This window comes from Ambystoma mexicanum, chromosome 4p (genome assembly GCF_040938575.1).
Source record: "Ambystoma mexicanum isolate Mex_15411 chromosome 4p, UKY_AmexF1_1, whole genome shotgun sequence".
Taxonomy (NCBI): domain Eukaryota; kingdom Metazoa; phylum Chordata; class Amphibia; order Caudata; family Ambystomatidae; genus Ambystoma; species Ambystoma mexicanum.
Genome location: NC_090927.1, coordinates 691,108,708 through 691,136,324, shown reverse-complemented (window position 1 = coordinate 691,136,324; position 27,617 = coordinate 691,108,708). Strand labels below are relative to the sequence as shown.

Sequence of the window (27,617 nt, the reverse complement as noted above, 5' to 3'; positions counted from 1 at the left end):
CCGAGGGCTTGTCCTTCTCTATTCTTTAAACTAACTTTTCTGCTGACCAACTCCATCCTGAACTCTTGGCGAACTACCCTGAACTGTGTGATCTTGAGCAAAAGACTTTTGTCCTATTGACTTTGGCCCTAAGCCCTTTTGATTTGATTCCCTCACTGTGGTTCCTTTTTCTAGATTGCCCTGCTTACTTACCTGTTGGTACTACTCAATCTTTGTCTAACTTTGTCTTTCCCTCCCTTTTGAATTATTGGAGTGCCATTTTGCTCACACTTCATATTGAGCTTAACTTGTCCAGAATCTATTGGGAGTGGTGTGGTGTATTAAGAGTGATTTTTCAACTGCTTTACTTTAGTGAAATGTTTTACAACTGATGTGTGAATAAATGTATATTCTTTTACTTGGAAACCTTGAGTCAGTGTTTGTTTCAATCATAGTAATTGCTGTCCTTTGGTAACTAGTGATACTGCTCACTTGCTCTTGAGATAAGTCTGGCTGCTCAGCCATCACTACCACTTTACTGTGTAGTACAGGCTTATACCAAAGGTGAATTTGTACTGTCACTTGTAGTCTTAATTGTGTGTGGTGTTCCCAAAGGGTACTGCATATAATTCTGCCCAACAATTGCCTCCCCCCTTCATCTGAGCTAGAGAGTCTCTTTTTCAGTACTTCCATGCAATGTTTAGCTGAAGCATGATCCTGCTTCATCTCCAGCACTGTCTGCTTAATCTTCCCTTTGTAAAATACCACATCATCCGTTATTTCCTTAAGATGGACTGGAGTAGGTCGCCCTTCAGCGCTAATGTTAGGGATGGTACTTTATCTCGTCTCTACTCTGACCCTTTTTGATTGTTGGGCATCCTCTGGAATTTATACAGACATGTTCTCTTCTGTCCTCTCGCTCAGGACCTTCTAGAAGAAAGGCGTTCTTCCATCTTAAATGAATCTGTCATGCCTCTTATCTGTAGTATTCAGGATTTTCAGGGATAGTAGGGGCAAAGCGTTTAAGCAGCTGCCACTGCAAGTTCTAGACTGCTCCCTTTATCCTTGTTTTTTTTTTTTTAACACCCCGTTGAGCTGCTGGCATGGTCCGCAGCTTCTCTCTGCAGTCCGGTGCCATGTTTAATTTACCATGTGCCCTCACCCCAGTTTCCCCCTGCTGTCTCTTCCTCCTTTTCCCTGATACCATGTCCTTCTGCCCATTTTCTTTTATATTTTAAAGTGATTGCACACACCCCTTCAGGCCCCTGCAACCATCTGACCTTTCTTTCCTCCTGATCCCTTAAACTGATTGTTTTTAAATGTTTTATTATTTCTTCCTTTCATCTTGTAAACTTGAGTGTTTTCAAACCTTTTTTTCAAAGTTTTCAAACTTTTTTGGAATTCATCATGCCAGTCGGAACCACATACAGCACATTCCATCCACGCAGTCTTCCATTCATGGCTAAAAGCTCTGCCCTACAATTCTTCAGGCAGGCCAACAATGTCGCAAGTCTCTTACAGGCCAGATGTACAAATTCAAATTTCATAATCTTGTATCAAAATGAAAAATACACATTTAATAAAGAATTAGAATATTCAATTTTATTTGAGTATAAACACAGTTCTATTAATGATGCAGGCATTTTTGTTATGGGCACATTTTATAGGATTTTCTACCTTTACAGAAAATGTTCTGGTGAAGCCATTCTGGAATGATTTACAGGCACTGGTGAACGGAGTACGTTCTCTCGATGTTTACTGTATACAGGTTCTTTTAAGATACACACATTTAGAGTTTATAACCTAGACAGTTCAGGTTTTCTATGAAATGAAAAGAGTTCGATAAGAGAACATTTCCCTGCCTTGAAGACCTTTTTAAAGATTCTTTAATATTTTTAAAACGTATGCGCGCATATAAAGTGCGATCAAAACACAGATTAAAGAAAAGTTGAATCGTCCGCTTTCTCTCCCATAGCCCTGCAATAACAACACCAGAAAGAGTCCCTGTCTGCTTAAGACCCGAGGGAAGAGAAAAGCACACAGTGGAGCTGTGTGCAGTAAGCTTGAGCAATGCTCTGAAACGCCCAGCCAAACAAAGGCATCTAAAGACGTGTGCCACGTGGACTTGCTTTCAACAAACATGATCAACCACTGACACTCTACACATTCAAAACATAATAAGACTGCTTTATATGTTGATGTCCACGAAAGGGACGAGAGCCAGAAAAGAAAGCAGTGCCAGGCGTGATGATAGAGCTGCAGCAGAGATGGAATGTCCACCGCTGGTTTTTCTATCCGCTTTAACAGGAACGTTTGAAGTACATGACGCACAGTTCTCTCCACAGAAGGCACAGGCCGAAATGGCTTTCATCACCTTTGAAGAGTACAGTCTTGTCACTCGGGTTCCTGCAATGGACAACAGCAAATCGGGAGTTACAATAAAACCGGATACAAGACCACGCCCTTAATTCATTACAACTAGGTTTAAGGGCCAAGAACAGAGTGACTTCATGCCAAGTGAAAGTCGCATCTAAAACTCTCCTGTATTGTTTTGCTTTTTGGATGATACGGTTATGGACGTAAGAGTTCTGCTGTCCAGTGTATTTTGTTAGTCATAGTGCATGTACAACGAAGGACGTCCCAGCCTGTTTTTTTCTTTCCCAATCTCTGTGGGCTGCAGGATCGGACTGGCCAATAGGGCATTGCCCGAACCAAATACAAAAAATGCTGGTATGGGGCAGGTTTTTTTTTGTTGTCAATGTGGGCCACTTTTTTTGGCCAATGTGGCCCAGTTTGAGAAGTTACTTCACCATGCGGCTAGTAGTTTGACCAGTGTTACTTACTAAATATTCTTTAAAATGCACGATTTGAAACCTCCCACTTGGGTACTACTCAAACGGTCTGTCACAAAAGGAATGAAATGCCATTTGCAACTGTGGCCCACTTTTTCATTGGTGCCCGAGACAATTGTATGCCCCAGTCCGACCTTGGTGGGCTGTGAGTATCCTGTTCCTTAACTGCAGTGGATTTTGGTGGGTGCTTGCGACCCTGTGAATGTATGGCAGGTTTGATACACATTTAAACACATTTAACACATTTAATACATTTAAACCCAATTAAATACAATACAAATTATTGAGAGACATGCAGCTTGATTATTAATTTGAAAACCAAGGCCACAAGTGACTGAAACCTTCAATCCCCATGCACACACTGACTGCCTGAAATGTTTTTGAACGAATAGATGACTGGAATTTTAAAGGCTGGGTTGAGCTGAGTCAAGAAGATCTTTCCTTGGGCAACTTGTCTGTGGTGTTGGGCAGGGAATTTGCTTGCGGAATAATGAAGTTCAAGGTGGGGCTCAACGCTAAATCCAAGCCAATCACCCATTTGAGTTTGCATCAAAAAACATCTACATTACAATTATGCACCACATGACTGCCTCACAAGGGGTAAGGGAAATGGCACCAAATATCATTTTTAAATGGGCCTCCTTGCATTTTCAGTCAGCCATGAAATCACCTCTTCCTAAGGTGAGAGCGACCAATAGCATCAATGTAAGCTATTGGCTGCTTTGATTAAAATAAAAAAAACGCATTTTGGGAAAATAACACTGACCACAAACTGTTATATTTGACAAATGTGTCTGTGACCGAAAACCAAGTCTGTAACCCTTCTGAGCACATATTACACACTGGTTATGCTGCTCATTTCATTTGTGAAAACACACTAAAAGTAAAATCTTTCCAAAGCAGGAATGATGAGCGAGCTAGCATCCGCCCACTTAAAGCACTGGTAAGAACTAAGAATTCTGCCCTTTTTTTTCTGAGCTTGGATCTGCTATTCTGAGGCCCCAATTCACAAAATGATTTTCGTTCTTCTGTGCAGAAGCAAATTGGAAATAAACAAGCATTTTCACTTGGGCACACTCCTGAAAATGCAAATGCCTGTGCACATGCTTTTGTGCAGGCACTTCCAGACCACATGCATACTATGTGCTTTGTGGTGTATGGGGAGTGGTAGTCACTTCCTGGAGCGCATCATTCATTCTTAAATGGATGCACTCTGAGATGCCATCTCATTGTGGCTATTTCTCCTGAACAGAGCATTTATCTTTTTAATGTTTTTACAATTGCACATCTGAAATTTTGGTGGCCATGTTAAAGTGCCTCTTTTACATAAGTATGCTGGCATCCAATGTATATGTAATTGTTGTGCATGTTCGAAATTTCAGAAGCAGAGCATCCCGGGCTGTGCCCCTCTTGCACTCTCATCCTGGACCCTCTTCTACATGAAAGTTCACTTTGAGAATCCAGCGATCTGCAGGCCTTCCAGGCAGAGGCATAGACAGGGTAGGGCCTGAGCGAGCAAGACCCACCCAAAATGGATGTGGGCGTTTGCAGAAGTTAATGTCACTGCAGTGGACCCAACTAAATTAGCTTCAGCTACCGCTGTTTAGCCAATCCTGGCTACGCCTCTGCCTCCAGGATATGCAGGATGTGAAAAGCACCTTAGTTGTCCTTTCTTGGTGTAGCATTGTTTTTTTTAACGTAACTGGGGCCAGATGACAGAAACTTTGCAACGATGCAAGTGTAAGGTATTAGGACTACAGCAAAATCTGAGGAGCCCAGTGTTGCTAGAGTGGCTGTACTGCTGATTCTCCTGATAGAGCAACTCTAGCTTTCTGTACTGGGGAATCTTGTCTCAAGCTCTTCTTCCCTTTCCAATCTGCAACCTGTGCTGGGCATCTTGACTCGCACCCCTGCATTTGCTCCTCATCATGGGAGTGCTCCCAGTCCTGCTGCTTGTGCTGTGTCCTTTGCAGCCTGTGACCTGCCTTTAAGGGTCACCTCTATGATTCCTCCTTACTGCTGCTGCCGTTCTCTCCACTTCACAGTTACCTGAAGGATGGCCTTCAATGGATCAAGCTGTTTTGGTTCTTCCAACCCCTAGGACTCTCTTAACAGGAGTACAGAACTGGGGCCTAGCCAGACTGGATCTCGCAATGAAAGTGGTGTTTGCACCTGAAATTCCTGAGCGTTCTTTGCATCGTGCATTGCCCTCAGTAGCATTTTCTGGCTTGTCTGACCCGATCCTGTGTCTGTACTCCTCTAGCAGGCCTCCCCGACCATTACTCGTTTCTTCATTTATTTATTTATTTGTTTATAAAGCACTGAAAGCCCGCGGGCATCAGAGCGCTAATAAAGAGACCGGACAATAAGTAGTGAGAACAGGACACAAGTGAATTGACCGATTTCCTCAGGAGAGACTAACCTGTCTCGCGAATTTAGTTGAAAAGAAATGTTTTCAATTTTTTTTGGAAGGAAATGTAGTTGGACTCGAGCTTCAGTGTGATGGGTAGTTCGTTCCATTTTTTTATACTTGGAGTCGGAAAGGCTTTTCCAAGTCCGTGCTGTTTTTTAGTTGTGGAGGTTTGTAGTTGTCCTGTATTAGAGGATCTGAGTCGCCTAGTAGGGGTATACCAATTGAAGTGTTTTTTGAGGTAAACTGGTGCATTGCTGTATAAGCAGCGGTGAACCATAGTAAGAGATTTAAACATGATTCATTCTTTCATGGTAACCAATGGAGGGCCTTTCTTTATCCAGTGATGTGTTCCCTCCAAGTTTTTCCCGTGATGGTCCTGATGGCGTTATTTTGAATCACCTGACATTTCTTCACGCAGTTGCTATTTGCTCCTAATAGTAGGGCATTACCATAATCCAATCTGGATAGTATTGTAGCCCTAGCGATAGTCATGCTATTCTTTTGGTCTAACAAAGGTCTAATTTTTCTTAGTAGTATCTGGTGGTATTGACAGTTTTTCTTTAAGTAAGCTGTGTGTGCTTCAGCACCTAATGAGGCTTGAAGATATACTCCTAAGGTCTTCACTTTTTCTGAGGTTGGTATTTGGGTGTTTTTAATGAAGAATGAGGAGTAGAGTGGGCTCAGTTTTCTTCTGACCTGTGTGGAACCGAATATCATGAGCTTGGTTTTAGAGCCGTTTAAACACATCCAATTTGTTTTCATCCAGCATTCTATGATGTTGTATAATGATGAGAGCATGTCACTATCCTTGTCGTAGTCCCCACTAAGTTCTAAGACCAGCTGGGTGTCATCAGCAAGGTTCGTGAAAAATATGCCCATTTGGGAGAGCATGGTGCAAAGGCAGTGCATGTAGAGGTTGAAAAGGAGTGGGGAGAAACTGGCTCCTTGTGGGACGCCACAGTCCACCGGTTTGGTTTTAGATGTTTTATTTCCCCAGACAATCCTCGATTGCCTATTTTGAAGAAAGGAAGCTATCCATTCAATAGCCCCTGAAGAACAATTTCCTGATTTTTTCAAGGCTTCTCAGAGTTTTGTGTGGTCCAGCAAATCAAATGCTGCCAAGAGGTCCAACAATATCAGTAGGCCTGATTTGCCTTTATCTAATATAGATAGCATTTCTGTCTGGAGATCTAACAGAGCCGATTCTGTACTATGACTGGATCTAAATCCGGACTGCTGTGGATGTAATAAGTTATTTTTGTCCACATAGCTTTGTTGTTGTTATGTGGCCACTTTGTCCAAGATTTTCAACAGAAAATTGCAGTTGGTTATAGGTCTAAGGTTGGCTGGGTCTTGATGGTTGAGGTCCGGTTTCTTGGGTAATGGGGTGACCGTGACTGTTTTGATGATGTTAGGTACTGTTAAATCCCTAAAAGAAGCGTTGACCATTCTTCTAAAGAAGGGGGCGAAAATAGCTTTATTGTCCAGGATACATTTTGGAGATAATACATTTTCCAGACATGATGTGCATCTCATGCTGGAGAGTACTTTTTCCATTTCTTCAAGAGTAATGGACCTGAATTGAAATTTGGAGTGTTCTGATTTGGTCTTATTCTCTAAAAGATTGGTGTCAAATGAGGTATTTGTAGTCTGACAATTTATGATGTTTTCTCTAGCTTTGACGATTTTATTGTGAAATGCGGTTTGGACTTTCTCGCAATCCATGTCAGTTGGTTGGAATGGTGGAGTAAGAGTGGTAGGTTTGTCTAAAGATTTTAGAATCTGGAATAGCTTTCCAGTGGAATTTGCTGCAGTACTAATGATGTTATTATAGTGATTTTTCTTCAAATCTATAATTTTGGATTTGTAGATGCGGTCTGCAGTCTTCCAATTTGTTTTATTGGTTTCCGAAGGTTCTTTAAGCCATTTCCTCTCAAGGTTCCTTTTGTCCTTCTTGAGTTTAACAGCTTCTGCATTAAACCATTTTTGGTGGCTAGAGTTGGGTCGGACTTTCTTGTTTTTAAGTGGGGCGTGAAGGTCTAGTAATTTTGTCATGCCTTGATTGTATATGGCTATTAAATGTTCACAAGGGTCTTCACCCTTGGTGTTATTCATAATTTCCAGCATTTCTTCGGAGAGCATGCTACTCGTAATTTTCTTTAAATTCCGATCAAAAACTGATTTCGGTATGTTAGATGGTTTTTCCTTTTTAAAGTTTAGAGTCAGGGAGATTTCAATTTTGAGGTGATCTGACCAGATACATGGATGGGTGCCAAGCACAGTTACATTAGAACTGTTTGTGACAATCCAGTCCAGCTGGTTCCCTGTAATAGCCGTGGGGCCTTTGTTGATGGTAAAATCAATATTTTGTAGGTTCTCTTCTAGTGTTAGAGCTTGTTGGTCATGTTGATTTCCTCTCCATCTATTTATGTCGCCCATCAATATAGTTTCTGTATTGATGGATTTGAGATTGTTTAGAATATTCACAATTTCATCATTAAAATCTGATGTTAAAGATGGAGGTCTGTATAATGTTATAATGTTTATACAGTTATTTTGGGTGGGGGTCAGTTTGAGGTGAATAATTTCACATCCTGAGCACTGAATCGGGGTGGTAAAAAGCTTAATAGAGTTTCTTGCGATAATCGCCACTCCTCCGCCCTTTCCGATATCTCTATTTTTAAGGTAGATGTTGGAGTCAGGTGGGATAGCAATATCGATGGTTGGTCCAACAGGTTCTTGTAACCATGTTTCCGTTACACATAGGATGTCTAAATTTTCATCAATGATGTAATCATGTATTTCTTGTGCATGTTTGGTCATAGACCTAGTGTTTAGTAATGCGATTTTAAGATTGGCATTATTGTCCACTATCTCGTGAGTTGTTTCAATATGTGTGTCAGCTTTAGGTGGTATGCTACAGGTCTGTATTGCATTTTGTTCTAGAGGCTCAGGTCTGTTTCTGAGAAATTCCTGAACCATGCCTTGTCGCTGTAATATGACAGCTTGAGACAGGAGGTCGCTTATATTGGGATAGCCCATACCTGTGTTTTAGGTTGGCAGTGCCAGTGATTGAAATCCGGCAGCGATTTCAGCCGTGCGCCGTGGGACGCCGTGGACCGGCGTAGACCGTCTTTGTCGCGGAAGCGCCGGCGCTGAAGCGCTTGATGTTTCCTTAAGGCAACGTTTGGGGATTCTGGGAAATGTAGTTCCCAGTGGTAGTACTTCAATCTGCGTCAGCAGAGAAGCCTGAAGGCGCGCGAGGTGCTTGTTTCCTAAGGTAAGTAAGCACAACAATACAAAGAGCGTATAACAGAGAAAGGTGCCTTTCAATCTGAGTGAATTTTAAATATAATGCTGGCTTGACTCTAATTTTCGAATTTCAGCTTGCAGTACAACTATGTTGAAAGAAACAACTTTATGTTACAAGTCTCTTGCTTCAGTCCTTATGGGACTGAGCTTTTATTCTATTGCAGTCTGTCAAGGCGCAGGGCGCAACAAATAAAGTTCAGTGCCCTATGTTACAAATGCTACAGTATGGCGTGCAGCGCAGCGCTCAATTAGTAGTTTCTGACTAGCCACCTGGGGCAGACTAACAGTGAACCAGTGATCCCCTCTGCAGCTACTGGATCACCGGTCCCCGGATCTCTTCTGGTGAGGCCCTCAAGACTCTGCACTTATATTATTGGCGCCTTCACCACTTCTTTGGCATGTAAGTAATACTTATATACACATTTATCATAACAGTAAGAGAACTATTAACTTTACCCTTTCTGTGGCCCAACTTTTAGTAGTTGAGGCATTTACTTATCCGTAAACATGAAATATATATTTGTTCTGATTGTGGTTCTGGAGTTTTTTAAAGTACTCAGTGGAATTATAATACTTACATTCTATGTTCTGTCTGGTCTGTATGAAAATAAATCACTACAATTCACTCTTTAAATCCTTCTAAAGTACCTAAAACCGCACAAACACATGCATGCCTTCTTTTTTTCTGGAACCTTCACTTAAAGTGCTTGCCTTTGTGTTGACATTTTTTGATACTTGGCAATAATGAAGAGCAGGTTTTCCAGTGAGCATGCTGCTGAGACTTAAGTTTATTGTGTGCTTACCTGTGAATAGCTGTGCCGTCTGTCAATCATCTGCCCTCCTAGCAGTGAGGCCCGGCTGCTCGGCCATGTTTCCCCCTGTGAGAGCTTGGAATAACTTGCTGGGAACCCTACACAAACACTAAGGTTGGTCTTCCTGAACACCTCACCAGAGGTCTTCAGAAAAAATCCCTTAACTTTTAAGAAATAAATCCCCTTTATACATTGATGTAGTACATCACATATTGTATTATAAATGAATGAATGAATGAATGGCGTAGGCCTTAAACACTTAACTACATCTGCTTTAATGCATGTTTCGGTTTAATAGAGCTGTTCGAAAATTCAGGATCAAGCCTTAGTTACTGAATAATAAAACCAATGTTCTTGTTATTTTGGCCACTCTATCTAGCAGTGAGAAGAAAGTACTTAGTTCCCTTCTTCAGAAATATGAGGATTAATGGGGTGGAATTGGCCATGCGTTTTATTTTTGTACCACAGGACACACACTCTGCCTTTGTGATTTATATTTTCATTGAACATACACTTTACATCAGGAATAAGAAGCCAATCGCTGCAATTTGGGCGCTTTGAAACACATGTACTTGTTGTATAAGCACCCATTACATGCGCAATAAATAAATACGTTTTATGAATATGTAGCTGATCTGGAAGTTCTATTGATAATTGTTTTATTTTTTTTAGATTTTTTGGGAAGGATGTTAATGTTGTATTTTTTATCTTTGTTTGTACTTTATGGAATTTGGTTTGATTTCTGAAATAAAAGCTATACGAGACGAATAACTCATAAGGCCAATAACAACACTTCAGGGATTGCTGACAAGAATCGAGCAGTAGTAACACAATGCTTGCCTGCTGTGCTTGAGCCTTTATACTTACGTGGCTTGTAATAGTCAACTATAGAGATGGTGGCGCCCTGGGTACATGACACCTTGGCATCTCGAAGCATAGGAATGGACACACACACCGGTGCTTCACCTATCTGTAATAAGAAAGGAACATGTTTAATTCTCCAGTCACAGCCTCAGTGATATGTTACGTACCACTAACTACCAGATATATTCCTCAAAAATACGGTTTCTAACCTCTTTTTTACATGCACTGGACGCATGTTAAATTTGGCTGGAGTGTACGATGGGTCACCTGGTATGGTTTCAAGTTTTTAAAAAATGCTATTTTATAGAAGACTAAAGACAGTGGTAAAGACGGAATTGGGAATATCATTGGTAACGCCTATGTACTTTGCCACTCCACCGCAATCAAAATGCACTATGCACTATGAAACTGCTGCAAAAGGGTCTGTTGCCTTACCCTGATACTAAGTGTGTAACGCGCATCCTTAAATGTGTCACAGCAGATACCCTGTTATCAGGGCGACTTTAGAATGTTCGCCTATCGGGGGTTTCACGATGTTCACTCATTACTCTGGGCCACCACTGAGTATTGATGGCAGCCTACAAGCGTAAATCCCACCTAAACTTCAGCAACCTTCTTCACAAAAGTCATCTCTGCTTAGCAGCAATTTTAAAAGGCAAAAGAATGATAGCGGGCAAGAGACTTTCCTTTGTTCTACCTTTTCTCATGACAATTTATTAGCGGCCTAGTGCGGTTTTATTTAATTTCTGTCATAAATGTGAACGATGGCAGTTTGGAAAATAAATGGTTATTTTAGTTTTTCCTTAAATGAATGTGACAGTAACTGTGTGGTAACGTCACATTTCAAGTCCGCATTTGCGTAAATGGTGAATGTCAGCTAGCAACCAGTAATAAGCGTCCTTATTTACCACTAGAAATGAAGTTTTCAGATTGCCCTCGAAGTTTAGGGCCCTTTAGGAACGTGCATATGTAATGGGTGGGATTACACAGAATGACTTCAAATCCAATTCCAAATAACCGAACCAATTCGAGAAGATGGCCAAGTACTGCTTTATTGGTTCCATGTGTTAAAATCACCGCAAAAATGGCAGTGGACGCAAAATATCGTGGTAAAAAGGCTGTGGTTTTGCCGCTGAAATCCATGTAAAGGACACCCCCTCAACCCCAGGACCCATTATACAATTTAAGGGAAGCGGGGGACACCCCCGCTACCCTTAAATGGTATAATGGGGTACACCTTTACCGGGTCAAACCACAGCATTATTTACACAGGTGTCTTTTTTTGCAGCAATTTTATTACTGCATACCATTTTATTAATAATGATCTAAAACAGAGAGTTTACAACGACCATCAACGGACGTATGCTCAGGTTCTCTTGACAATCTTCACACAAAACAGCTTTTTTTAATCAAAAATACATCAGAGGTGACGTCATACTATGTGACAATAATGAAAAACCTACTAAGGGTCGAGATTAGCTTAAGGCGAACATCTAAATTTATGTTCTATAGGAACTAGGATTCTGATTGGCCGCCCACTGTCAGGTGGACAACATATGCCTGCCTCTAAAACAGGTCATCGTCAGAAACATTAGATACACGGTTTCACATTGGTTTTCAAACTATAAGGTCCTTCGTTATATGGACCACTACAATTGGTTGGCAGACTTGTGCCAGGTCTGGAACATTCGGTTCACTTAGCAGCACGTAAGCCCAGACCCAGGTGCAATGAGATGGGGCATGACACTACCTCTCACCCAATTAGCCCAGCATCTCTCATCACCCATGCCTTCTGCCTTGAAGATTGTCTTTGAACTTGGCCTTGCAAAGGTATCCTTGTCTTTAGAATACATGGGAGTGAGAGCACTCACTATCGTGCTCTGGGACTCCAAGTCCAAACTCTATTTTCATCCTTGGCTCACGTGACGGGAGAGCCCGATTTAGTCCATTTTGCAGGTTTTAAATGCTTTAAATGAATTAAACTTGCCATTTTAGGTGTTCTTTCTTTGCACCTTAAAAAGGGATGATCCATTTTGCACATTCGCTCCTTTCCAGAATATATAGCTGACCTTGGCTACTTCAGTCCTGACTCCAGGCCAGAAAGCCTTGTCTTGCAGCTCCACAATTCTGCTTATTCTTGCTGCAACACAGTTTTCCCTTCCCTCTTCATGGGTCCTAGCTTACTAAATTCATGATACCGATGTCTGGCTTCTATACAATGGCAGCGTCACCTGCATTCTATTCAATGCGTATAGCCAGCTTCTATGACGACTTAGTCTACTTGCGCTTCAGCATCTGTACAATTATTGAACGGTTGATTTTCTGCAACTCTTTGTGCATGTGTAATCTTATTTTTCGCATTTAAAAGTTCACTTGATTCTTTACTTCATCATTAGTCTCTCTAGGAGCTATACATCTTCTTCAGCCAGTATCTTGTGACGTCATACATACATTTTAGTGATGCAACTAACTTCTTTACTTTGCTCTTTCTCATATTCCTTCCGGGAGTTCCTCCCTCAAGTTGTCATACCTTCGGGGATACATTTGGTAGGGTTGTTTCAATGGATATCTTCTCTCAAACACATGCTGTGGTATTGGCACAACTGCTGGTGTCAAACACGGCATAATCTCAGGTTTCCAACATATGGGAGGTAGGGGGGCAGGGTTTCCAGCAGAGGCATGCAGCTGCTCCTCTACATTGCCCACTCTGGTCGAGTTCTCGACCACCTCCCCAATCGTTTCCACATCCTGGTATTTTCTCTTGAAAAAGTGTTTCTTTGGTGTCCATATCTTCATCACCCCCCTCAGGGTGCCTGCTGATTTGACATGTTCATCAACACTTCAGGTCATGTAGTTACATTGTCCATTTGGGGTACAATAGACCCATTGTTCCCCGTACTTCTTATGATTCTTTGGGTACAGAAACCTGGTTCCTTCAGGTGCTACGATGCTAGACTCATTGTATTTTCTAAAAGTGTCATCAGTCAACTCCCTGGTGTTCGGTTCAGGTTTGACATCGATCATGATCTTTATCCCTACCACCGGCTTTGCTGTTTTCTTGCATTGGGCAGTCATCATCCTGACCATACAGAATCCACACATTACTAACACCAATATTACTCCAGGAACCTTGAATATATTTGCTAACCACTGTGGAACCCATGAAAACAAAGAGGCAAACCAGCTGTCATCTTCAATACCACCTGTTCCGTCTTCCATCTTGGCATGCGGGTCTGTCAACAACGTTATGCCCTCTGTCAAGGTTCCATTCTGGTCATCCCTTAATGGTAGCATTGATTGTCAGTTGTAATTTGCAACCATTTGGCATTCACCACTGTTTGTATCCCAGGCATGAATATAGTTGTCATTATCATTGCAGTCTTGCTGAACAACGTATGCTCCTAAGGAATGGTATTGTAGGCTGTTATTGACTTTTCTGAGAAATAATGTACTATTTTTGTCCGTCGAAGAGGTTCACGCAATCTTCTTTTTCTTAAATGGTCATCCACTTTTGGAAATACACCAATTTTTAGATCGCTCTGAGGAATCGCTAATGTTGGAGCATGGAGGAGCTCCAGGGAACACACTCCGCCCCAATCCTTGGGTAAATTCATGTAAGCCTTAGATCCACAAGCCCAGTATCGATCCAAAAGGACGGCTGTCCCTTCTCTCATCCCAGGAACGTCAATTGTGGCTTTGCATTCTTTGTTATATCCACCGGAGCTTCCCATGATTTTGGAAACATACGGTCGCATTAACCAATGGGACTACAACTGCTGGGCCTGATTCATCTTCTGCCCAGGTCACCAATTTAGAGTGCTTGGCCCATGATTTTAAGCATCCATCATTCATTTTCTGCACTTCTTGTACATAGTCTTCAGCAGGTGAGCTTCACAGGACACCACTCCTTCTTCCCATCCTTTCTTGGTATGCACTCGTCCATAGATAAACATTTGAGTTAGTTCCCAAAATCCAGGTGATCCTGCTTTTTGTGTCACATCAGGACAATTCCTTCTCTTCATTTCTTCAACGATCACCTCATCCTGTCCTGCAGCAGGATATACAAGCATTTTGCTTTTCCATCCTGGCTCCTTCTCCATTTGTGTTTCGATATAGTCATCCTGGCATGGAAACAACCATTTTGATCCCTATCACAAGGTCACTCAACTTCCTTGAAACTGTCCTCGAGTAGTACATGTTGCAAGATGACTGAGGCATTTCGCACTGTGTGCTGAAACCTCCTTTGAAATGAAAGTCCTTACTGTATTCATGGCATAGGGGATGAGAGAGCAGACATAGCAACTCTCATCAGATGTTCTTTCCCCACCTTTTTCATGTGTTGATATCACATGTTATTCCCCAGGTGAGCTGTATTACCTAGATATGTATTTATCCCTTGATTATCTTCCTCTGCATCTCTTTTATGTATCCCAATATACTTCTAGAGATCAAGGAACTTGTCATTATTCATATTCATAGTTGGGAGAATCATAATAACTCTTTCTTGGGTAGAAACATTAAGATGATGGAGACTGTGAAAGATAAGGAACAAAAAGACAACATGAGCAATCATGCAAATATATATTATGCATATAAATCTTGGCAGCCATTTTTCGCACCATCCTACTGCTTGCTGAACTCGTTCACTCTCTATGATCATGTGTCACGCCCCCATCCACATCCACAAGCCCTCCTATTGCATCCCGTAATTCCATCAATATACGGCAGAATCATAGTACACAACAAGACACCACACGCACCATTGCACATTCTCGCCTTCAGGTTTGCCGACAAGGGGCTGGCCGAACTCTGCGACGCTGGTTTATGCCTCGCTCTCCATTCCTGCATTGGCGGTTGCCGTGGAGACGCGCCATGAGCATTCCGCGTCTCCGCTGCCGATGCTTGGACGTTCTTCCTCCACGCGTCCAATCGCGTGTGCGCCAATCACGTGTGTGAGTCACGTGACCACTGAGGCGAGCGTTCAAAAGTGACGCGCGAACTCCCATCCACGCTTCACAGCTGATCTTGGTTGGACTACGGACGCTGCTATCCTTGATCTTGGATTTTTCCGAACCGCTTCCTCTTTTGTACCTCGCCTTGACCTGCTTCTTCCTGGTTTAGACCTCGGCTACTCCCACGGACTGCTTCTTGGATTTCCCTTGTTTGGCACCTTGTCTTGAACCGCTCCCCCTGGACACGACCTTGGCTTTTCTTCTGGACTGCAATTGGATTATCCTTTGGTTTGAATTCAGCTCTCTGCATCACGTGCCTTCTAGTTTGGCTCACAGTACCAGGTTCCGTATCAGGTGGTGATTCCATCCTTCAAGTGCTTTGCCAGGCTGCAACCTTGTCGTCAACCCTGCTGGCCCCTCAGACACCCTACATCACATTCCAGACAACCACTCAGGGTAAGCTCCTTATAGGTAAACATTTAGGATTGTGCACAGGGTGTAATGGTTATCTAACCCGCGTGTTTGCCTTACAGTGGTCAGGGGAAAACATCTTCCGGCATTCCTGGTTTCGGCTGACGACATTCATCACCTGTGGCCTCAAGGGCTGCTCGGCCAGTATATTGACTGTTTGCTCGAGTGGAACTTGGGGACAGAGGTATCATCGCCTACACGACCATCAAGTCCTGACAGACTGTGAAGCCTCTTCTGGTCGTTCAGGCGATGGAATCCGCTGCCGGGGATCCCGTGGCCGCTCTAATGCAAGCGGTTGCACCTCTTAGAACGGAAGTGGTGGCTGCCACAACCGCGATTCATCATCGCTTAGACACCATCCAGAGCAACCGCAACCCTTTACTGCCAGATGCCGAATTTGGGGATCCGGTACCGCCTACCCCGGGGCCCTCTGCACCACTCACGCCACCTACTCCTGTGGTATTGCCCTCTCAGTTTCCTTTGGCACCCCCTGAGAAGTTCCAGGGGGACCCCAGAAAATACCGTACCTTTATCAATCAATGTAAGCTTCATTTCCTTTGTCGGCCCTTAGTCTTTCATGATTCCACCACAAAAGCCGCTTTTCTGCTTTCCCATCTGTCCGGGGTTGCCGCTACTTGGGCTAATCCTTTCCTTGAAAACAATCACCCGGCCCTTTATGATTTCGACCTCCTGGTGAGTGAGTTGGCAAAGATATTTGACACCAGGTATAAAGCCCAGTCCCGGGACCTGGAGCTGCTAGAGCTATCCCAAGGCAGACAGTCTTTGATAGAATACATCACACATTTCAACCAGTTGTCAGCTGAAACCTCATGGCCAGAAAACAAGAAAGCTGTGGTGTTCTACAAAGGTTTATGTAACGCTATGAAGGACGCTCTTTCTGTTGTACCTTCCCTTCCTGACACCTATTCTGATCTGATAGATCTAGCCCTACAGGTAGACGCTCGGAAGTCTGAACGCCGGATGGAGTCAGGCCTTTCTGTAAAATCCTTCCCCTCTACCCCAGATGGTGCTGGGGAACCCATGCAAATAGGGGGTCTACGAAGCCCTATTACCCAAACCGAGAGAGAGCGTCGAAGAACCGACAATGCATGCTTCTATTGTGGCCTCAGTGGACATTTTGTCAAGGAGTGCCCTCGACGTCCAAAGAACAAGGCTTCGGGTTTTCAGAAAGCTCGCCCTTGAATACCGGGGACAAGGCGAGCTCGGTTTATAACACCGGGGTTCCTTCATTCGGTCCAATAAGGCCAGTAGCTGTTCAAGCGGTTCTTCAACCGGCCAGAGAGTGTTCACATGAAGTCCACATCGTCATTGATTCAGGAGCTACTGGTTGCTTTATCGACATATCATTGGCCAAGTCACTGAACCTTCCTCTAGTGACCAAGATACATCCCGAACTGGTCCAGACAGTGGACGGGTCCTCCCTTGTATCCGGCCCGATCAAGCAACAAACCGCCCAAATGGATGTGACCATCCAGGGCAACCATAAGGAACAACTGTCCTTTGATCTGATATCCACCCCTCAGTTCGGGATAATCTTGGGTCTTCCCTGGTTGAAAAAACATAACCCTCTCATCGATTGGGGTACTGGTCAGGTTTCGTTTGAATCTGAGGTATGCCAACATTTTTGCCTACTGGACGACGATGTTCTCAACAGTCCCGCAAGGGCGCTCGGGGGGCTACGCATAGTGGTTGAGAGTCCTCCTGAAGGGGCACACACAGTGGGAGCCACTATGTCAGGGGTACCCCCGGAATACCACGATTTCTATTCGTTTTTTGATAAAGTCTCTGCCGAAGTACTACCACCCCAAAGACCGTATGATTGTCCCATTGATCTGATCGATGGGGCAACGCTTCCCAAGGGGCGCATATATTCGCTATCACCATCAGAAGAAATGGCCCTGAAGGAATACATAGGTCATGCTCTTCAATTAGGCCACATCAGGCCTTCTTCATCCCCTGTGGCTAGTCCCATATTCTTCGTTCCGAAGAAGGAGGGAGACCTCCGTCCATGTGTAGATTACAGACGCCTGAATGCGGTCACCATAAAAAACCGCTACCCTCTCCCACTCATATCAACCTTGCTAGACAAATTGACCAATGCTTCTGTATATACCAAGTTGGATCTACGGGGAGCATACAATCTGGTCCGTATGCGCTCTGGTGACGAGTGGAAAACGGCGTTCTGCTCCCGTCAGGGGTTGTATGAGTATATGGTGATGCCTTTTGGCCTTTGCAATGCCCCTGCCACTTTTCAACGGTTCGTAAACGACATATTCAATGATATTCTGGACCTATATGTCGTAGTATATCTAGATGACATACTAGTCTTCTCCCAAACTATGGCCGAGCATGTCCTTCATGTTAGAGAAGTACTCACACGACTCAGAAAACATTCCTTATATGCCAAACCTGAGAAATGCCTATTTCACACAGCCGAAGTCGAATTCTTGGGGTTTCATATATCCCCTGGGGAGCTGACTATGAACCAGTCCAAGGTCCAAGCTATCATAGACTGGCCGATTCCTGTCACTGTGAAACAACTGCAATCTTTCTTGGGGTTCGCTAACTTTTATCGGAGATTCATCGCAAATTTCTCTTCCATTGTGGCACCCCTAACCGCATTGACCAGTCCCGCGGTGTTGTTTGACTGGACCTCTACACATCAGGTAGCCTTTGATACCCTCAAAACCTCGTTCACCACGGCTCCTGTCTTGCAACATCTGGACCCAGAACTCCCGTATGTTGTGGAAGCAGATGCCTCTTCATTCGCTTTGGGGGCCATCCTGTCCCAACCATGTCCCTCCACCGGAGCACTACACCCGGTGGCCTACCATTCCAGGAAATTCACACCGACCGAGACACACTATACGGTCACCGAAAAAGAGCTCCTAGCAATCAGGGATGCTTTGCTGGTTTGGAGACATCATCTCCTGGGAGCAAAGCACCAGACCACAGTCTACACTGACCACAAAAACCTACAGGACCTAGCGTCATTGAAATGTGTTAACAGTAGACAAGTTCGTTGGCATCTTTTCTTTTCTGCCTATGATTTCATCGTCAAGCATAGACCTGGGACGATCCATGGAAAAGCTGACGCCCTGTCTTGTTCACCAGGGGGGGTGCCCCTTCCTTCGTATCCTGAGATGCTTCTAGGCGAAGGCCATGTAGTTTGTGCTTGCACACCACCCCCACCTATGTTGACTGCTATTCGACAATGGGTTGCACAATGTCCCCAGATACTAGCTGATTGGGATCCTGACATACAAGATGGCTTGCCTTTTGTTCAAGGGAAACTATTCCTACCCACCAACGATATACGTAACCAGGCTTTGGAGTGGTCCCATAATGCTCTCATCAATGGTCACCCAGGTCAACGACGAACCCTGGAATTATTGAAACGCTGGTGCTGGTGGCCATCGATGCGACGAGACGAGACGTGGACACTTATGTCAACACCTGCTCTATATGCGCACAGTGCAAAACACAGAGAGGCCGTCCGTTTGGATTACTACAGCCCCTGCCCATACCCCCAAAACCTTGGCATACGGTGTCCATGGATTTGATGACAGAATTACCCCGTATTCGGGGTTATGACACAGTTTGGGTAGTAGTGGACTCATACACCAAAATGGCCCGCTTTATACCATGTAAAGGCATCCCCACCGCTCCTTCCTTGGCTCAAATGTTCTTCAGGTCTGTTTTCTGTCTGTTCGGTCTGCCATGTGTCATTGTGTCGGATTGTGGAACACAGTTCACGTCACGCTTCTGGGTGGCCCTTACCAAACTACTGGGTATCGACGCACGCTTCTCGTCGGCCTACCATCCCGAAAGCGATGGTCAGACCGAGAGAGTAAATCAGGCCCTGGAACAGTACCTACGTTGTTTAGCCTTGCAATTTCAATACACCTGGCTTGATTCACTACATTACGCAGAATTTGCCTACAACAACACCATGCATTCATCCACTAGGTTCTCCCCTTTTTACTCACTCTATGGCCAGCATCCACGTACTCTCCCTTTTTCTGATTCTGACTTTTCCAATACCCCCGCACTACGGACCGGGAATCCGGCGGCAAATGACTGTGCCCAGGATCTCGCTTCCATACATGCACAAACCCTTGTCCATCTCCGGGAAGCACAGGAGTCGATGCGGACAGCCGCTAACAAAAGGAGAAAGGAGGCCCCTCATACTCACCGGGCGATCGGGTGTGGTTGTCTACGCGTCACCTGCGCATACCAGGTTCACGTAAACTACTGCCCCGTTTCGTCGGCCCATATAGGGTCTCCAAGGTCCTGAATCCGGTTGCTTACCGTCTTGCTGTCCCCACTTCGTGGAGACTGCACCCTGTTTTTCACACGTCCCTTCTCAAACCCTGCCCTGATACCACTCGCATGACGTCCGCTCCCGGTCCTGTTCCACTGGCCTCCCAGGAGGATTATGAGGTTAGCGCTGTTTTGGGGTCCCGGATTGTTAGAGGGCAGTTGCAGTACCTGGTTGATTGGTTGGGCTATGGTCCTGAGGAACGGTCCTGGGTTCCGTCTCCTGACGTCCATGCTCCATTGTTGGTGGCTCGGTTCCACAGGGAGTACCCTTCAAGCCCACGGGGTCGTGGGCCTTTGAGGGGGGGCTCTGTCACGCCCCCATCCACATCCACAAGCCCTCCTATTGCATCCCGTAATTCCATCAATATACGGCAGAATCATAGTACACAACAAGACACCACACGCACCATTGCACATTCTCGCCTTCAGGTTTGCAGACAAGGGGCTGGCCGAACTCTGCGACGCTGGTTTATGCCTCGCTCTCCATTCCTGCATTGGCGGTTGCCGTGGAGACGCGCCATGAGCATTCCGCGTCTCCGCTGCCGACGCTTGGACGTTCTTCCTCCACACGTCCAATCGCGTGTGCGCCAATCACGTGTGTGAGTCACGTGACCACTGAGGCGAGCGTTCAAAAGTGACGCGCGAACTCCCATCCACGCTTCACAGCTGATCTTGGTTGGACTACGGACGCTGCTATCCTTGATCTTGGATTTTTCCAAACCGCTTCCTCTTTTGTACCTCGCCTGGACCTGCTTCTTCCTGATTTAGACCTCGGCTACTCCCACGGACTGCTTCTTGGATTTCCCTTGTTTGGCACCTTGTCTTGAACCGCTCCCCCTGGACACGACCTTGGCTTTTCTTCTGGACTGCAATTGGATTATCCTTTGGTTTGAATTCAGCTCTCTGCATCACTTGCCTTCTAGTTTGGCTCACAGTACCAGGTTCCGTATCAGGTGGTGATTCCATCCTTCAAGTGCTTTGCCAGGCTGCAACCTTGTCGTCAACCCTGCTGGCCCCTCAGACACCCTACATCACATTCCAGACAACCACTCAGGGTAAGCTCCTTATAGGTAAACATTTAGGATTGTGCACAGGGTGTAATGGTTATCTAACCCACGTGTTTGCCTTACAGTGGTCAGGGGAAAACATCTTCCGGCATTCCTGGTTTTGGCTGACGACATTCATCACCTGTGGCCTCAAGGGCTGCTCGGGCAGTATATTGACTGTTTGCTCGAGTGGAACTTGGGGACAGAGGTATCATCGCCTACACGACCATCAAGTCCTGACATCATGCCATCTTCTTCATCAATTATTTTTATTACAATCATCCAGTTTCTTCCATGTCTGTAACTGTACAATTTGTGCAGTTATAGCAATAAGGATTCTTCTTATCACTGGACCATTTTTTGGATCCTGTGAAAAGGTGTGAATATTAACGTCTCTTCTAACGAGAGCATGGTAACATTGAAGTATGAACACAAAGACAGCAACCACAAGCCAGTGAGCATCACTGTCAGCAGGTATCATGTGTTTTATCACTTCAAACAAATATTCTCCACGAAATGAATCTGGATATTGATCTCTTTTCCAATTTCTGATGAAGAACTGTGGTTTAGGCATAACTCTGGTGGATTATTTACTGCTTCAGTATTTTTCTAAAAGTTATTTTCAAACTCTGGAATTCTCTGCAAGCTCTTGCACTCTCTGCTAAAATATAAGGAGTGTCTATTAAATCCCTGTCTAAGTAAAGTATGTGTTAATCACTCGTTGCTTTATCATCCTTCTTCTTAGTGATCGATCGGGTCTGCATACACAGAAATGTGTCTTCTTGTCTTGCTGTTGGATCAGCAACAATGGGAGGGAGGGTCTTGCCTTTTTACGTAGTTTAGGTGCAACCAAGCTCTTCTTCCTTGAATCCTAACCGCTGAAGGGGATACGTCTTCAACACATAATGGGCCATTAAAGTGAAGTTCATGCCACTTGGAGGGAAATTCTTGATCAGGATCAGGTCCCCAACATATAACTTAGGTGGTGGTAATAGTTCACTTAAATTGGTTTCCGAATTATCTTCTTCTGTGTTCCTAGACTGTCCCCCCTGTGTTCCTAGACCGTCCCCCCTGACGCTTGACTTGATCTGCAATTAAAGAGGTACTTGTAGTCATTCATGTCAAATAGTCATGCCTTTCATCACCTAAAATCTTTGCTACACTCTGGGCATCACTCTTAATCCTAGACGTAGGGGCGTTCTCATTCGACACCCTGTAACTAGCTCATGCGGGTGAAGTGGTGGTCGGACCCTGGCTGATTCCGAAGGGCATATAAGGCCAGGGGTTGGCAATACAGCCATCCCTTTTTCAAAGTCAATTTAATCTTGGCAATCCTCTCTTTGAGGAGGCCGTTGAGTCTCTCTCATATCCTGTTCACTTGTTGGTGATATGCAGAAGAGAACTTGGCCTTTTTACTTAAAAGCCCTATTTGTTCGAACAGCTCATTGACAAAATGTGGCCAATTATCGGATCTTAGTACTTCACACACCCCCACCTCAGAAATACTTTGCTCACTGAAAGCGTTGCTGCGCAAGTGGCATCAGGTTGTGTACACAGACCTGTCTCGGTCCACCTAGAAAAGGGACACACCACCACTAATAGATACCTATATCCATTACATGTCTGCAGCATATCGACATAGTCGATATGTAAATGCTGAAATTGACCATTCGGTCGAGGTATTACTCCTCTAATGATTCTCAGTGTATGCCCAGTGGTAAACCTTTGACACACAATGCAATTCACCATAAACAGTGCAGCATGTTCCAGCACATTAGGAATAGACCAGCAATATTGGCAGCAAGACTTTCTCTAGTTACATGCACAGGGTAATGCAGCTGTTCAAGCGCGACTTTCAATAAAGTTACTGGCATCACTGGCTTTCCAGTGCTGTCTTGTCGCCATAAAGCTTCCATGGGGATAAAGAACATCCCCTTCTTTCCACAGTTGTTGCTCTTCCTGTGGTGCGCTTCCCTGAATCTCTATTAATGGGGTTATCAACAGCATATTAAACCATTCCTGTACCAACATGGTTGTAGTTGAATTTTCTTTAATATCTTCAGTATCAAAACTCGAACTTTCTGAAGAATAGGCAGCCATTTTAGTTTCTACGTGTGTGGCTTCGTTCCCGCAAGAAATAAAATCTGTTCATAAGTATGTGCTGTAAATTTTTTACGACCGCTATGGCTATTGGGAGTTGTAGTGCCTTAATGAGTCTCTCCAATAAGGATGGATGCTGCACTTGAGAGCTGTCTGCGTGGAGGTAGCCCCTCCTTTTCCAACGTGCCAAACCTGCGTATACGGTTGACGTCACATAGGCGGAGTCACTATACACTGTCACTTCCTGTCCTTCATGTTTTTCAAGTGCGACAATAGGCGCTACTAATTCTGCTGCTTGCACTGAAAATTAGATGGTAGCCTTGCACTTGCTACCACCTAGAATTCCCCATTTAATCTGTGTCTTACCACTGCAGCGCCTGAATGCCTTTCCCCGCTAGTCTGATCCATTTTCGAAGAAACATCAATACAAAAAATTTCCCCTCCCTCTAAAGCATTCTCCTTCACATGAGGTATATCTTCATAAAATGAAACATAATTGGCACAGTCATGCACATGATCACCTTCTTCTATGGGTTCAGCTATGTGGCTGGGTTCACTATTTTACATCTTACAATTTTAATCGCTGGCTTAGAAATCATTACCTCATAAACTGAAGCTCTTTGGGATGTCAATGTGCCCATGGGTGTCTCTAGAATGTCAAATAGAGCATGCTGTACGTAAAGGGTCATAGAGCAGGCCATGAAAATACGTGTGTGCTTCTCAATTGCAAATGCGGCAGCTGTCAAAGATTGTTCGCAAAGGAAATGTGCTCGCATAACTGGGTCTATAATCCCTCTGTAATATGCCAAAGGTATGTACCCTAATGTGGTTCTTTGTGTAAGCACTGCTGTCATTACTGACCCATTTGTGTGTGAAAACAAATGCATATCCTCACCATAATTTGGAATTCCTAAAACTGGGGCTGTACAAATTGCTTTTTTCAATTCCTCAAATCCTTCCTCCATTTCTTGGCTCCATTCTAGTTTTGTTGTATCAACGTGTGCTTTATTTAATGCTTGCAGAAGTGGCCTTGTGTACGTACTATGATCAAACAGCCAAGCTCTAATGTAATTACACAAACCCAGAAACTGTTGCATCTGTCTCACTGTGTTCGGTTTTGATGTTTTCATGATTGCCTCAGCTCTCTCGGGTGTCACTTTCTTTCCTTCATGCAAAATCAACTGACCTATGTATAACACCTCTTCTTGACAGTACTGTAACTTCTCCCTGTCCACTAGATATCCCTTACCTGCTAAAAATAGTCATTAATCTGATAGAGTCCTGTCTGCACTCACCCTCTGTTTTACTGCAAATCAATAGGTCATCTACATACTGTATCACAGCAATTTTGAGATTGATATTGCCTAGTTACATCTGTAGGACTAGATTAAAGATTGATGGGACTCACAGCACCCTTGAGGCAAACGAGTATGTTTTGGTCTCTTCTGGCGAAATGTAAATGATGTCAAGTCTTGGGAGTCCTTATGTAACAGGATTGAGAAAAACACATTTTGCAAATTGATCACTGTGAAGTATCGAGCTTCTACTGGGATACTACACAATATTGTCGCCATATTAGGACCTACAGGAAACTCAGCATCTGCAATCTGGTTAAGAGGGCTCAAATCCTGGATAAATCTCCACGACCCTTCTTTAGATTTTTTTTTTATCGGATACACTGCGATATTACATGATGACTCTGATGGCACCAGAATCCCCTGAATCATCAGTGCTGAAATAGTCTGAAATATACCTTCATCAGTTTCTCAAGACATGGGGTACTGTTTTGCTCGGGGTAAAATTGCTCCTGGCTTAAGCTTTATTTTAACCTCTCCTATCCCCTTCAATAAACATATCTCATAAGGGCCTGTGGTCCATTGGGCATTCAGCACTTTTTCAAGATCCTCCTTAAAAAAGCTGGTTACTGCTTCATTATCGCCATTCTTTGTGGTACTTCCCTTTTCTCTATCCTTATGCAGTATGTAATGCTCATGAAGAACACTGCTTCGTCATCGCTTCGGTCTTTCCTGAACATATCATCATCAGTTATGTCAGTCCGTCTGTACCCCTTCTCAAGAGCTATCACTGTTCTCTGTGGTCTACCCTCATCGTCTATCCCTTCGATGATTGCCATTTCTTTTTGTTCTATAGCTTCTTCCAACTCTATAGGACTAATCTGTTCACCATGCTCATCCATAGGTAATTGTGGTCTAAATAAAAACTCATCAAGTATCGTCACAATATTTCCTACCAGGCCAGGTAGCCATGTCCATAAAATGCTTACCCCATACAGAAAAATCTCTGGATATACTGGAATGCCTCGCAGTGGCACTTGCCCTGTGAACACCAGTATGAACTCTCCCACGTTTAAATAGTGTATTCCTGGAATGGAGCACACTATTCCTTGATCAGTATATGAAATCATCATGTTTAGTTTTGTCATTACATTTCTTCCTGAAATGTTAACCAGTGCCTGTCGTGGATATAACAGAGGAACAGACATGTCACATTCTCCTATAGTAATTTATCAGTAAAAGGAACTCGACTCGTAGCTCCAGAAAACACTTGAGCATTCATGGCAATACCTGACATTGGATATGTTCACTCTCGTATACACGAAGAAGTTGCTCCAGTGTCTACAAGAAAAGAAAAGGATTTGCCTACTATCATCACTTCAACCCTTCGTTCCTCTTGGGGGTCTGGTGTGACATATAGTAATGAACACATCAAGTCACCCTGTGAGCTGTCCTATTGTGGATACAAGTTCATCCCTGTCCCTGTGAAAGGATTTCCTCCTACCACAGTGACACCTTCTATTCTAGGTGTCAATACTTGTCCTGTATTCGCTTACTGCTGTGTCTACATAGGGGCTTGTTGTTACTGCCCTTCTGGTAGATTTGTTTGTGCTTGTCCCTGCTGTTGCACCTGCTGTACTTGCAGTGCTTGTGCCGGATAAGATGTGTGATTTTGGGCAAAGCCCTCTCTGGTCTGTGTGCTTTATGGTGGAGGATAAGCTGCCCCCCCTGGAATATTGGCCATTTTATACATTCCCTTGGCTCCCACATATGTGCGCATTATGTCCTGTCATTACACAATTCCAACATACTGGGGGAACTGTTCTGTTAATCCCTCCTTGGTTATATCCTCCCTGAGCACTCTGGTTCTCATTCTGTGTATTTTGAAACCCACCTTGGTTATTCTGAAATCCGCCTCCTCTTCCCCTATAACCCATACCTCTGCCTGATGGCGCAAACCCATATCCCCCCTGATCCATGGGGCGCAGATTATTTACCTGTGATGTACCCATTGTTTCCTGCATGCTCATTCTGGCTGCAGGAGACCTTGTATGTACCCTATGGCCAGCGTATTTCCTCTAATTTATATATCCATTCCTCAGCCCCCGAAGTCAAACTAGGGAGCTTGCATTTTAAGTTATCCTTGTCCATCTGTGGCCATGGAATGTATTGCAGTCCTGCTCCCCCTTCTCTAATAAGGGGAACTGTGTGAACCCCATTCCATAGTCGGATCCCACTATTAGTCTATCCACGGCAGGGATAATCGTCCCTGTCTGTCTCCTTGTCTGTAATGACTTTAACCTGCATACATATGGTGGAGACTCTACCTCCTCACTATGTGATCATCCTCTGGGACGCTCAGGATATGCTATGGGATCCGCTGTTCTATCTTTAGGTTGTTCCAGATCCGACCATCTCACTTCCTTATCCATTTGTGGGCTTCCTTCAGGGGCGCACATGCTCCCTCCTTCTGCCCCAAGACCGGACTCTTTCCTCGTCTGACATGTGTAGGCCCCAACTAGTGTGACTATCATCCCCTCACCCTTGTCTAAGTTCAGTCTTCTCAAAGACAACGCCTGACGTTCATCACTGAACAGATTTCCCTTATCATTTTGTGATTGAGGTACTGGGGATCGATCATCATTCCCTTGAGCTCCATACTCGCTATCTCGTCTTAACTGTTGAAAGACCTTATCGATCCTTTCTCCAATGCTGTCTGGATCAAATCTTTCTTCTTCTAGCGCGACTCTAGATACTGCTGGCATTACTTTCTTTATTGGAAGAAGCTCTCCCACACTGGCCCATCTTGTTTCTGGGTTCGGCCTCATTTGTTCTTTACAAATGAGACTGGCAAGAAAAAAACCTTGCAGTCTTCTTTTCCGTTCCTACTTCCTTTGCTTTCTTGCATCCCTTCTAATTCTTTATTTCTCTTGCCTTCATTCTTCTCCTCTCCTTACTCCTTCCCTTCTTTCCTCTTCTTCCCTTCGTCTCTGTAATCTTTTGTACCTTTGTCTTTGTACTTCTTCCTCCTCTTTCTTTCCTTTCTGTCCCTTTCTTCTATCGCTCTTTGTCTATTGTCATTCTTTCTATGTTCTTCAATGTTCTCTTGCTGCTCCTGATATATGTGCTCTTGTCGCTCCCTACTTTTCCCTCTCTGCTCATTTCCTTTCAATATGT

General features: G+C 44.2%; 1 protein-coding gene across 1 annotated transcript in view; it reads right to left on the bottom strand.

Annotated features, from left to right (window-relative positions):
- Positions 1-1,554: 1,554 nt before the first annotated feature.
- Positions 1,555-27,617, bottom strand: part of LOC138453420 (CD109 antigen-like) — a 1,060,964-nt gene continuing 1,034,901 nt past the window's right edge. The window contains exons 32-33 of the mRNA XM_069606254.1: positions 10,236-10,338; positions 1,555-2,385 (exon numbers count right to left, since the gene is read on the bottom strand). Of these exons, the coding sequence (XP_069462355.1) occupies positions 2,168-2,385; positions 10,236-10,338 (321 nt within the window). The 3' untranslated portion in view covers positions 1,555-2,167. The remainder of the gene's footprint in view (positions 2,386-10,235; positions 10,339-27,617) is intronic.